The sequence below is a fragment of the Scomber scombrus genome, chromosome 12, assembly GCF_963691925.1.
Source record: "Scomber scombrus chromosome 12, fScoSco1.1, whole genome shotgun sequence".
Lineage (NCBI taxonomy): Eukaryota > Metazoa > Chordata > Actinopteri > Scombriformes > Scombridae > Scomber > Scomber scombrus.
Genome location: NC_084981.1, coordinates 16,752,786 through 16,767,287, shown reverse-complemented (window position 1 = coordinate 16,767,287; position 14,502 = coordinate 16,752,786). Strand labels below are relative to the sequence as shown.

At 38.2% G+C, this 14,502-nt stretch overlaps 1 protein-coding gene across 1 annotated transcript; it reads right to left on the bottom strand.

Moving 5' to 3' along the window:
- Positions 1 to 12,012: 12,012 nt before the first annotated feature.
- On the bottom strand, positions 12,013 to 14,502 carry LOC133992082 (otoraplin-like). Its single transcript, XM_062430768.1, has 4 exons — positions 14,280 to 14,502; positions 13,965 to 14,104; positions 13,582 to 13,692; positions 12,013 to 13,451 (listed from the first exon to the last, which is right to left on the bottom strand). The coding sequence occupies exons 1-4, from the start codon at positions 14,392 to 14,394 to the stop codon at positions 13,428 to 13,430; spliced, it is 390 nt and encodes a 129-aa protein (XP_062286752.1). The 5' UTR covers positions 14,395 to 14,502; the 3' UTR covers positions 12,013 to 13,427.

Genomic DNA, 14,502 nt, shown 5'->3' with positions numbered 1-14,502 from the left:
GAATTGCCTTGTTGTTGAAATGTGCTATACAAATAAACATGCCTTGCCTTGCATTCACACTTTACACTGTTTCTATTTATTTCAGAAAAAAAGAAGATTCATTGAATCCATTATTTAAACATGGATAAAGACAAAAAAAAATACCAAGGACATCTTGTGACCTCTGTAGAGAATTACAGCTAAAAAGATTTATGTAGAAACATAATTTTTTAAATTTCCCTAAGCTGTAGCTTCTTATCCATTCATTTTTATTTAATAATTAAATGTACTTAAGTATTCAGTGCTCTGCTCACAGTTTTGCTGCATGCCTGCTGCCACACAACTCACATGCTTGCTTGCTGCTGTGGGTGCTGTGGCTGCTGCTGTTCATATAGCATTTCAAATGTGGCCTGTAGGCTCTGAGTCTGTCCTGCCTTGGGGGGGGATGTGTATCTGCAGCAGGGATGGAGGAGGAGCTGACAAACATGGATCTTTAATTTTTTATATTTTGCCCAAGGCTGGAGTGGATACAGGCTGTCTGTCAGTGTTTCGGCTATGAGTTTAAATGGGAACAGCAACAGCAGAGATCAGACCGGCAGCTACAAGCTGATACTCAGCAGATAATCAAACATGCACACAACAAAACACACAGATCTCAAAACCATAACAAAGCCTCTACAGTCTCTGCCACCAACTGTTCAACCAGACAGGAATCATTCACTCACTCTAAGACAAGAGCATTGATCTTTAACTCCTGCACTCTGCAGTGTGTTTTCAATGCTAAATCAAATGAATCCACAAATGCCCAAAAGGTTTGAAACAAAGCACTCTTTTTTGTGTATTTAACATGCAGAGTTTCTTAATAGTAATAGTAATAGTCAATTAAAATAAGCTTCTATTCCTGTGTTCTCATTTAGATGCTGATTCCACAACACCCTGTAAAATACAAGCATTCACAAAGGGAGTAAGTGAGTGCAAACCTCAAGAAAAGACCTGAAAATGGAGCCGAGGGCCTGTTAAGATGTTACTGTCACAGAAATTAGGAGCAGCACAGAGAGAGGGCGGGATAGAAAGACAAAAGCAAAAGGCCTTATCCCTCCCTGTAATTAAGCTGTCATTTTAGAGGTGGCACTATACTCTACTGATCCATCAGCACCAGTCGGTGTTGTGGGACGGGATGTGTCTGAGTGAGTAGGGGATTGTGAGAACTATATTCACATTGATTGCAGTGCGGATAGTGTCGGGAGCTTTACTTCTGATGGTTTCATTCACTCTTTCTATCTCTTCTCCTGTGTCTCTCTGCTCCACCTTCTCTATAGTATAGAAAGCCACTGCCTGCCTCTGGTTCTGTGAGATAAGACGCCGGCTGTCACAGGTAGACAGATATCAAAACCAACAGACTGGACCAACGCTGGTCGTCATGATGGCAAAGGGTTGACAAGTGATGACATGCCATTACCACAGTGCATCTTGTTTTAGATCATTCAATTTGGCTTCAAGTGAGGTCTTTTTACATGATTCTTGGTTCAGTCATACAAAGCAATTGTAGAAATCTGGCCACCTCTGAGAAAAAGGACACAATTTTACTTATTCTGTGCACACAGGCTCTGATGTAAAGGCCTCTGTTTTTATATGCATGGACAAGAAGTTGGCAGAGGAAGTCACGAAGGAGGCTGGATTTAATTGCAGCTACTCTACAAGCAGATTGGACTGTAACACTGTGTTGTACAGATCTATTACTTCTATCAGGCCAGCTGGAGAAGCAGATAGCAGGTTGCAGAGGGACAGCGCGAGGTTATGTTGGGCTCAATGTGCTGTGAGGCGTGGCAGACAGCAAGGCCAACTCAGGTGGAAACGCAGACTACGATTTGTCATGGACCACATAACTCATCACAGAGGAAGATTAAAATGAACCCATCACTCTCCTCCCTCACTCATCCCCACCTTTTATATCACTCTTTCTTTTTCCTCCTGCAAAGTCTTAGGAAAAGCTGTTCCGTCCTGTGGGAAACAGGTAATTTATGTTAACACAACAGCAGCTTTCATGTTTGAGGTCCAGTACTACACTGCTGTGATGTTTTGATTTTCCTCTCCACAGGGTGCTAGCTAATATGGACACTATTTGTATTCCTGACTGTGCCTCTGCTCGGACTTGAGCCAGCCATCAGTTTAATATAAATCATAAAATAGACTGCTGTAATACTTCAGTAATATAACGAGTATTGTAGTCTGTTCATGAAGTGAACAAGTAGAGATCATTGTCAGAGTGAGCCAACTTCACCTAATACTGAATATTCTGCTCCAGTTAGACATAAGCATTTTAATATGTTTAAGACAAAAACACACTGAATGTGGAAAAAAATATATAACAACAGTTTGTGAGATAGTCATGATATATTATCAATAGATACATGTACAAGGACATACATTTTCCTCTTTTTTGTGACACTTAGCACAAATTTCAAACTAATGCATTTCAGTTGGAAATATCTTTTGTGCCTGTGCCACATTTCTTCTGCCAGTTGGTATTGGGAGATCATTACAAATCAGTGTTAAAAAAAAAGAAAAAAAGAAAAGATTTAGATTTATGGTGTGACAAGACTGTGGTTAAGGTCTGGTTACGTTTAGGCAAAAAGAGGGTTAGGGTTAGGATTAGGGAAAGTTCTTGGTTAGGGTTAGGGAAAGATCATGGTTTGGGTTAAAATGTATGATCTATTAAATGATAAAGTTACTAACATTTCTTCCTTAAAGTAAGGCAACCATTGTCGTGATGGCAACATAAACACCAATGTCTCAACTTATGGTTGGAAATGGGAGACAAACAGCAGTCTCCTTCAGCAAAATCAATGTTTTGCCACCTAGCCATACAACCAACCCACCACCATGGAAATGTTTACCTCATAGACGTCGTAGATTGCTTAAGTCACTCAAATATGGTGCAGGCACGAAACTTCCAATTCAAGCACATTAGTTTGAAAGTTGTGCGTCATGAAAAAGGGAAACATCATGTCCATGTATCTAAATCTATAGATTAAATTCTGCGGGCATTTCACAAACTGTCATGAAACCTTTTTCAATTACATTTTTACCTGGGTAAAAAGGTAACATCTGAAGTAGAAAACATACTCTCGATCAACTATGACCCCATTTTCGACCATATGTTTAAGCTTAATATACCAATGCCCGTACAAGAAAACTTCTTCCAGAGACTAAAAAAAAGTCTTCACTCATTTGGAATAACAGGCGCCCAAGGATAAAATTATCTTTGCTATCCCTACCATTATGACAGGGGTGGATTTCAATGTCCCAACCAACAGTGGTACTAATGGGCAGCCCAATTGTGTTCTTCCTTTCAAAAGAATCCCCTCCAGCATGGGTAGACATGCTCTGTTGCATTTATATATGTAGTCGTGCAAGCTGAAAGCTTGAAAGAAAGAATCAAATAACCTTATTATACTGAATAGAATATGATAAAAGTATGGTAAGACAGCCAAAATGTCAGCCCTGAGTTTAAACCTGGGGTTTCTGTATATGGGCAGAGAGGGGACTGAGGAACATTTGCAGTCAATTCAAAGAGGGGAATATCATGACATTTCAGGAGATAACAGATAGGTTTGACCTACCAAGAAAACTGTTCTTTAAATACTTGCAATTACACAGCTTTATCTACGCAAGAGAAAAGAAAAGAAAACAACAATTTGGGCCACAAACCATCTGCTTAAGCACCCCCACATTATTATTATATCATTATTGATCTAGTGTAGTAAGGCATCAGGTATCAGTGTTTTACTAATGTTTTTGTTTTTTTTAAGAATAGATGTATTGCTATCTTCTATTTTCTGAAAAGCCATGAATAAACCTAAAACCCATCATAATGTGCTGTTTGTCAAGCTACGATACGTTTTATTCACTAACTGGAAAGATAAACCATGCAATTGTCTTCTTTGATTTCTTCTCTCTGCCAGGCTCCTTCTATAAATCCCAGTACAAATGGGGGGGGGGGTCATATATTATTAATGATCTCTGGAAAAACAATCCACCATCGCAGCCTAAAGCGGTACAGTTCTCACACAGCTTTCCTCACTAACAGCAATGGAGGTGCAGCATGAGCAGTGGTACCACCTGCTATGTTATTCAAAGCATATTCCGAATATAAATTTGGCTTAATTGGAAAAGAAAAACAACTGTGCAAGCAAAGATTATGCATAATCACAATAATTATTTCCCCCTGTGTATTATTTATTTTGAGTTGAGTATTCTGTGCTGTCTAATGAATGCATCACCTAGGAGGTAATAAAAGGACATGCAAATTAACAACAGAGACGAATCACATTGAGAGAGCGAGAGAGGATGAAGAAACATCTGATTTGATTAATTATGGCTAACTCATTCTGACTTTGAAGGAAAAAACATTTTTCACAATCTGCCAGAAAAACTATTTATTGTAATAAATAAAAAAATGCATCTAAAGTGAAGTTTGTGGTTCAGTAACATAATTCTTTGGAGAACTGTTTTCTCGACTTATCTTACCAGTTTGTGCTTCTTTAAGAGCATTTTGGAGAAAGTCTCATAATTACTGGGAGATCTAAACCTCAGTCTGCTTTTTTCTATACTGGAAGATATATCATTGCAAAATGTATTTGGGTCGCTGCTTTGCTGCTAATAAATCATGTCCTTCCACCACGTTACAATACTTTGATTGCTGTGACTATAGCATTGTCAAATTGGCAATTTGGAAAATGTGTTTTGACCTTGAGTTTTAGGTAGAAGCATTGTTTGAGTCATATTTCGAGCAGAACCCATTTGCCAGCAGCTACTGCTCTGTCACATAATGGGATGATTTTTCTAAAGCACAGCTAAATTGTGTCAGAAGGTGCTTACTTTACGGCAAGTTTTAAATGTGGGGATTAGTCATTCTCATCTCATGCCCATCATGCATTCAGATATTATGTTGGTATCATGACTGCAGTGGTTTAATTGCCATTACGAGTGTATCATGCCAAGTGCCCCCCAACATGCCAGAATCAAACACCTCAAACACATTTGCAGCTGATGATTTTGATTGGACATTGTGGAAAACATTACAAAGTTAATTTTTTCTAATCAAGCCTCCTGAGCTGGACCTAGTCCTTGGCTATTCACAGCACTGCCAACTTTCCCATTTCCTCTTATACGCTGATTAAGTCGTCAGCGAAGTCAGCCACCTCCAATCTGATGTCTGAGCAATTATCAGCTTCAGTCAGGCTGTGACGTTTGACAATGCAGTGTTTAACATTGCATGTCTTTTTAGAGAGTCTGACGAGACAGCCTGACCTTTGAGGCACAACAGGAAATAATCACCATGTCACCACAGTGACTGCCACAAACCCTCTGGACATACATGGGCAAAAAAGGAAAAACTCACTAGGAAAATGTAGCATTATCTTACCATCAGATTCCCATCGGTTTCTTTTACGTTACAGCATTAGAGCTCTCTGATGTACCAGCTAACTCTTGACTCTTATTTTGTCAAAATCTAAATGTTGAGTCTACAGGGTAGTATCATGTCCACACAGCAAAAAAAAAAAAAAAAAAAAAAAACCTAAATAGACACTAGGAACATTGGGAATGAAGACTAAAATAAGGAACTACATCAGCTGTGGAAATGTGCCTGTTTTGCTAAGAGGCTAATTTCTAATGTGTCTGTGACTACAGGAAGGGCACAGACCAAGTGACCTTGGCAGGATATGATGACAAGGGGACTGTAACACACAAACAGCATAAATAGCATGCACAGCAGTCTCAGTGTGTGGGCCCTGATGCTCTTTCCATTTTAAAAGGACATTAGTGCTAATGGTAATGGTATCTCAGAGGTTTCCAAGCCTCTTTCCAGTACTGCCCTATATACTTGCAGCCAAAGAGCATAGTCCATTAAGAAAGCAAACATGATATTTTTCATAGGCCACACAGGGCAGGAGAAATTAGTGACATATCATGTGCTTTAGTGTTTTTGTAATGCTTAAAGTTCCAACATTATCCTTTAGTACAAGCTAGGAAGGAATAAATGAGGAGATTTGTACGGGAAAAGGTGATGAGTAAACATTTCCAGGAACCTGGACGCAAAGTCATTAGCACCACCACATGACATTTAAGCACCAGTTACTGAGAACAAAGGTTACAATGGATGCAAAGAAATGCTGTGTAAAAAACAATCTATTTTACGTGTGTGCGCATTACACGTGTGAATAGGTGAGTTTTTCCACGTCCCTCAACTGAAAAGGTTTTTCTGATTGCCTTTGTGTGTGAACAGTGCACACGTAAGCTGCAACAGTGACTCTCACGGAAACACTGAGTTTGACACCTTTCGTCAGACTCTTAACACCGATGTGAGGAGCTGTATCATTTGATCCAGCCTGGGATTAGTGATGGTCACAGTCTCTTTATGGCTCAGGAACTGCATTGGCTTGACATAAGCAAAGCCTGCCATTCTGCTTACTGACTGTGAAGTCAGCACAGCTAATTAACAGTTCTGCCCTGTGCTGATTAATTTATTCGTTGTATCCTCATTTATTTAATCGAATAAAGGTAATTAATTTGCATATAGTTTAATTGTTTTCCCATCACAACTTTACTTACCATAACCACTTTATATTTAGATATTATTAAAAGATGTTCACTTCATTATAACCAGTCAACTGAGCAGTGGACAACGTGCAATACTTCCGTGACGTCCAACACTTCCTTTACAGGTCCATCACTCCATTGTAAAAACAGGCTTCGAGCAAAGTGTGTAAACAAACCCCACATTGGCTGTTCTAGGAGGGTCAATAAAACTATCAGCTGAACTGCATTTAGAGATCCTCAATGAGAATCTCATTGTTCATTCTGCCCCTGCGATTTGCGAGGATCCCCCAGCCAATCAATACAAGGACCATTAGGCTTAACAAACTTGGTTTGTCTATAAACTGCCCACAGGCTCTGCAAAGCAACAACATACTCTGGGACAGCCTGTCTACCCGTAATGGCTCAGAGGCAGGTGGTTTGTGGAAAGTAGGTTGCAATTTGACTGTGCCATACTGTATCGTGTCACACATTTGTCATTTAATACCAAAAACATTTGCCTCATGCTAATGTACATGTGGTGACAGAGATAAAACCCCAACTACATGTAGTAATGCCTATAATATGTTGTGCATGTGCTTTTTTATACCACACAGTTTGCTACAGTTTGGCATTCAGTAAATAGAGCAACACATGACCAGTTTTTTCCATAATGAGAAGTTCTATTACAGTAGGGTTTTTTTTTTTTTAAATCACTGCCAGTCATAGTCATGTCACTCTCTGGCAACAGGCTTTGGGAGGCTGCAAGACAGAGATATGGAACTTGAAAGAAACATGAGGAAACCTATTAGACGAGCCATGGCCTTATGCAGTGTGCTGACACAGTACATCAAGATTCAACATTCCTACAATAAATAACAATTCAGTGATCAAAAGTCAGAACTCTTACTGACAGCAGAGCTATACAGTTTGGAAGAATACATTTATTGTTTATTGTTATTCAGTCATTATTTATTGAAAATGGATTGAATTTTGAGTTATTCTATTACAATGGTGTGCTAAGAAACACTTTAGTAATGAGCCATTCAAGACAAGTCTTTTCACTTACTTCACCCCTTACTGTAAAATGACTACAAAACAGAAGTGATTGCAGCTCATTGTATAATTGAACAATATTGCTATATGATTGCTTCCACCAAATTAAAAAAGTAATACAGTAAATAAGTTAAATTTTATCACAGTTGCATTATATTACAGTTGTTATTTAGTTGTGTTACAGCTGTTTAGATATCTGGATAGCATATAGAAATGAACACAAAATCCACACAAGAGCACTTTGCTGTATGTTCACATACAGAACAACGCACACACCGAGGAATCCTGCAACACACAATTTTGTTTCAGCACTTAATTGCCTTACTTAGCCTCACTGCTTTTGTAATGGGTAATTGGTTGTCATGACAAACACTCTCAGTCTATTCATAGCTCGAAAGGCTTGTGCAAAAACCCCTCTGCAAAAACATTTGAAGACAGGATGTAGGAGATTTCTCATAGAAGCTTGCCTCCACTCCAAAAGCTACAGTAGGAGAGATGAAATTAGCCTGTTATTTATCTTCTCTCCGTGTTATCTGTCAAACTGATGCCTAGAGACTCCTCAGGACAAAATGGACTCTACCTTTTTGTTACAAACGAGAAAACGGTTGCCCTAACAGCCCACTTACATGTTAAAAGGGGACCAAAGCATCCTGTCTCCACTGCAAGATGCTAAATACTTTTTCTGGTGTGTATACTGAAGGAAGGTAAAGTAAAAGAAAATAAATAGAGTGAGTCATTTGAACTAGTGTCACTCTGATATAACATAAACACACTGCCTATGCTGGAATTTCAAGTGTTTTTCTTTGTGAGGTGAAGACAATGTCAAGACATGTAAGCATCAAAAACAGGAGACAACATTTGCTGGGACCTCCAGCTACTGTGTTCTCTAAACACATGCATTTTTCATGATACAATAAAGTGAATAGACAAGTCTGTGAGATATCAGTGACCTCTGAGTCACAAAAATATAACTAAAAGAATGAATGGAGGAGGTATTTTGTGGACAGAACTCAACAGTTTCATTGCTTTCAGCTTGCACAAAAAGGTAACTGGGCATGTTCATTAACTTAATAATGCTTTATTACACCTACACATGATTGCAGGATAATGTGTTCATGTAACAGGTACAAATGAGGTTTTCTTTCTTTCTTTTACTTATCATTTTGCCATTGTAGGTTTTTGTTTTTTTAATGATAAAGGGTGCTGTTTGATAGCTTGGAACATTTAGAAAATACCCAGCCTACTATAGTAACCAAGCTGATGTGTATAGAAAACTGGCAGGCTACCAAGGCACGGCAAGTTTATTTGTATACCACATTTCAACAACAAGGCAATTCAAGAGCAAATAACAGCCAATAAACAGTGACAGGATGATTGAACATAAACCTCCATCCATCCATTGTATGATGACATATCACTTTCTATTATTAGAGCTAATCACTTGCTGGTCTTTTGATTATTTATTTATCACCCAGTACATCTGTAACTCAGTGACCTTTGAACTGCAAGAACCCCATTAACCAAATAGAGATGGTGTAGCTGCTTTACATAAAGTAACTCTTGCATCACGGTTCTAACACACTGTTATCTCTCCACAATGAGAGTGTAACCTTTCCCTGAATCTTTTTAGTAACCAGGGTGATTGTCAAAACAGAGGAAAAAACAATGGTGGTGTCCTAGTTAGGAATGGTGGTGAGAGGGTTGTCTTGTAGAATGAGGTTTATTCAGGTGTGACCGAAATGTAGGTGACAGTCGAAATAAGAAAGAAAAGTGGAACATTATTACCAATATCTCAATTACATTCAGAAAAGACATGTTTCAACTCTTTTTTTCAGACAGTTTTCAGACATTAATTCCTGGAGTAATGTGTGCATTGATTAGCTGAGAAGGTGAATATTATATGGGCTCACACTGGGAAGAGCAACTTAGCTCACTACATCAGTTCTTCTATTCTTCAGTATATAAATACTGCAGGCTCAAATGTGTTTTCTCTCTTTATATCAGAATAGAGCACTAACCCTGGAGTAGTACATACAATGGAGTCCTTAGTTGTTTAGAGGGTTGAACAAACAAGAAATGAAACCAATGGTTTCTTTGTGTGTTTGTGTGACAGAGAAAATGGGTGGAATTACACTAGCTTGTGCAATTATATGAGTCAGGGATCTAACACAGACACACTCACATGGAGACAGAGAAAAGAAAAGATACTGAAAGAGAAAAAAATGTTGTTGAAGCTGCACTTTTTTCTCACCTAATCATTTCTTTTGTTAATTTATCCTTGTAAAAACGGCAGCAATACACATGACGTGGCCGGTTGGTGGTCAGACACTCTTGACACAAAACTAGACTGACAAATACGATTTAAGATGTAGAAGATATTCACCAAGTGAGAGGGACACCACTGATCCTCAGGCTTCACCAGTGATTGATTCATGCTGACTGATTGATTGATTTAGTTCAAACAAGTAGTGAGCTGGCATTTTCTGACACTCTTGAAAAAAAACTGCACTGACAAACTCTGTCACCTTGAAGACACTATACCAATAAAGTCAGGCACTGCAGACACACACACACATGCATGCTTTGCTTCTAGTCATGCATGCACAAATAAAGCACAAACTCTTTTTATCACCCCAGAGGATAAAACATTAAATCATTGTCCTGACTAAATACCTATAAATGAGCTACTTCATCAGCAACAGCATTTTTTTCTGTGTGTCATTCCATGTATGTTTTTGTCATTCCTACCTCATTTCGACAGGGCCAGACTACAGTGCTTTGAGGTATTTTGATTCAGGAACTTCTATCTTTCACAGGTTAAAATCATCTTTTGCTGATAATATTTTATTGTCATTTGTTGTCATTGTTACTCATCTTTACAAAAAAAAATCAGCTACAGTTGTTGGAATCCAGTTATTTGATTACTCTGATTAAGAGTTTTTAGACCATTTGTTTCACTGCATCACATGTTGCGTCACACAGACCGGCCAGATGTCAGTCAAAAAAACAAACAAAACACGACTCATGTTTCCTCAGTCTAAAATGTCATGTTCAAATGCTAATCAGACCTGAAGCTGTTGATTTCACAGCTCTACAGGGTGCTGTGCTGCTGGGTGTAGAGGTGTGGGTGTGACACTGAATGGAAAAAACAAAAGAAAAAGCAAAGTCGTCTACTGTAGCCTTCATTTGGCAGCTGCTCCTTTAAACTCACACACTCAGGATGAAACACACACACATCAATCTTTTCTGTCACAGAGTCCCTGCCTGTCACCATGGTAACACCCTAAAGCTACAGCTGTCTGACTGAAGATTGACTTTAGACAGGAGTAACTTGCTGTGATTTGTGTATTTTGTGCAAAGGCCTCATACACGCACACGCAACTGCAATTTGCAATCAGCTGAAAAAGATGCTGAGCTTTTCAGAGCCTCAGGACAAATGCTAGTAAAAACTATTTTATTCACCATACATTTTCCATGCTGTGTAATGACACCAGTTTCATTCCAATATGACCATTAATTGAAACAAATGCTTCTCTTCTCTTCTCTTCTCTTCTCTTCTCTTCTCTTCTCTTCTCTTCTCTTCTCTTCTCTTCTCTTCTCTTCTCTTCTCTTCTCTTCTCTTCTCTTCTCTTCTCTTCGCAAATGTATCTTTTTTGATATACATCTCAGACATGCCTGAGGCATGTTTTTGCTGAGTGACATTTTGCAGCAGATGTCTACGTTTTAAACAGATTTGTATTGATCTGTGTGGAGATGGGGACCGGGGATTGATCGTAATGTGTGACAGTCCTATTTCCTAAAATGGTAAGCCTGCCTTTCTAAGAATGCCTTGGGTCAGACAAAAATAAACCAGTTAAAATAACCAGTTTGTAGTGGCCACAAAAATCAATAGATGCAGCGATGGTGTACGAAACTGATGGAAGAGAAATTCAGTGGAAGCTCTGAAGAACATGAACTAAAGCGCTGAATCTTCTTTTATCAAAATGAAACATCTTTGTGTCTGATAATCCAATGCTGTAAATGAAAAACATTTGACTGCGACGTTACATTTACCACTGTCTCTCGGTGGGTTGCTGTGACGCAGAAAGAAAAGATTCTGATTCAAAAACAATCAAAAAGAGATTAAAATCATTCATTGGAAAGAGTCTTAACAGTTGCAATATGTCAGGCCATGTTTAATCATGATGGCTGTGAATGTGTTTGTGTGGGTGGATTGGTGTGTGTGTAAGAGATAGAGAGAAACTGGCATAAAGTCATAGTCCCCATAAGGGGAAACTGAGAAACAGAACAATATACAAGATGTAGGGTGGGATTTAAGGAATAATGTAATAACACTTCACTGAAAAGGAATTTATTTAATGCGTTTTTTTTTTAACTTCATCACAATTAAAAGCCAGACTGCAAAGGTCACATTATGCTAGGCTGTAAGCAGCCTCTGTTGCTATGGTTCACGTTGATATATTTCAATTCAACATGGATCATAACACAGAGCTCCAAAGAGGCTAAATCATATCAACCAAAACTGCAAGTACACGTGTCCAAAAAAACAAAACAAAAAACCTTAAATGATTGCTGTCCCTATCTCAATCATTCAATTAACTGCGGTCTCATATACACTTAATAAAACCAACACTGAAGACAATTAATCAGTTGTTTTGTAGACTGCTGTAATTGTGGTTTAATGAATATTTAAGGATTGGCCATGCCAATAAACTGAACTGACAGAGAAACAGTTGGAGAGGGTGAAGCAATGACTGAGTCTGGGTGAAAAAAGTTTTTTCGTGCAGTCCCTAAAAAAGATATTGCCATTTCCAGGTTTGTCACTTTCAACCCTCCTAACGTATAAAGTGCCCACATAAAACGAGTAACTGTCTTTCTCCGTCACTTCTCGTTTCTCTATTTTTTCCGCGTCTTACAAGTGCTGCTGTAGATAATAGATTTGCTACACTTCATTTTTCAAAATTACATCTCATCTCATTACATTTCCATCTCATTGCTGTTGCAACCGATAACCCCATAACTCAGCAATTCACCTTTACTGATGCAACACATATCTTCTTTCTTGCATCCCTCAATACATATCAGTTAGCTTGGGTTGAAATGTACAATCAGTTCATTCATTTGTTTTTTTTTGTTTTGAGTGTGTGTGTAAGAGATGGGATTGGAGAACATTAATTGTCTACAAAAAAATGAATATCATGTTTATTAAAAATAGATAACATGACTAATTAGGTATAGTAGATAATGAATGGCTTTCATAAACAAAGGTGTCATTTTGTTATTATTTCTCTTAAAAATTACAATTATTCTGAAAAAGAGAAGATAAGCAGCTGTTCTATTTCCCTGCAGCCTAACCATTAATCCTAACGTACTGTGTGAAATGTAGATAGTTTAAAAAAAAACTCTTTGTCTTTGATAACAGCGTCAATAGGCCTTGACACTGCAATAAAAAGCTACACTAGCATTACAAATTGAATTTCATAATACTGTACAACATGAGTGGGTCTTTTCAACCTTTCAAAGCAAGTTTAAAAATGCATCAAAAAGCAAAGTTGCAATAAAAACTAATTCTTATCTTTTCAAATAATCAGCATTTTTGCATTGCAAGAGGTTTATTGAGCAAAGTGTCTGTTACTGAATGAGAGACAGACCAAGACAGATACGACTAGATGACTCAACAGCAGGCGTGTCAGATTGTTACATGACCTGACACACCTGCTTCAGGGAGGAAATCTGCACTTTTCTGCATAATAGCCTGGATTACAAAAACAAGCACAAGAAGAAGGGAAGAAGAGGCTCCAATGTTTTGTGCCTTAATCACAGTAGAAGTCCATTTCCTGCAGAGACAAAACAAAAATTGAATTATAAGCAACATAAATATTAACTAACACCTAGAACTATAGAAAAACACAAATGTGCATCTCAGACATATTCCTAAAAAAGTGACAAAGTTGTATATGTACTCACAGTTGTGGGAATCTTGACTGTGTCTTCCTTAAACTTCTGCATCTCCTTCACCACAGTTGCAGGGAAGTATCCAACGATGCCCATCTGGTCCACATACCGCTCACTATAAACCTGCCAAATAAATAACAAATAACATGGGCTCTCTTTAAAATGACCACACACCACATTATACAGTATACACTTTATGTATTTAACATTCCATACTAAACTAATATCATTAAAATTGTCACTCATTTCAAACAATAAAATCAAATATATAAACAAATGTCTTCCTTGACATAATTGCTCCTGTCAGAAAGGCCACACCTGTTTGCCACAGCACTCCATATCCTCTTTGCTTTTTTAACTGCTGCTAAATACAATGTAACAAGAATTTCACATACACTTCCAGACCAAAAGACTCCGGCGCCCTCCTCTGGTACCAGTTTAGAATACACATAAACCATCTGACCCTTCTTAATGTTGATGAATCTGCAGTCAGGAGCACTAAAGTCATCCAAGGCTGTGGCCATTGAGAGAACGTCTAATGAACACAAAAGAAAAGAGGAAACAAGGAAATACAGAAAAAAAATCCACATTTTTTGCAAAAGAATGTATCGAGCACATATATTTCATCTCATGATCTATTCAATAACAGTTTTCAAAACTACATTGCACGCATGCAGGTCTTGTGTCTTTTTCATGCTATTCTGACTTACATGAGCATTCGGCATCTCCACATATCTTGTTGTCTGCTAGTTTATCCATGCGGACAATGCTCGAGGTTTGGTGCAGTAGTCCCACACACAGCAGAATCACCAGTGGATAACTCATTTTAACCGAAAAAACAGAACCAAGGGAATGTTTAATCTACATGTGAATGTGAATGTGGTGGTTTGAAGGAACTAAAAGCTATAAAAATCTGAAAACCCTTCTCTCAGC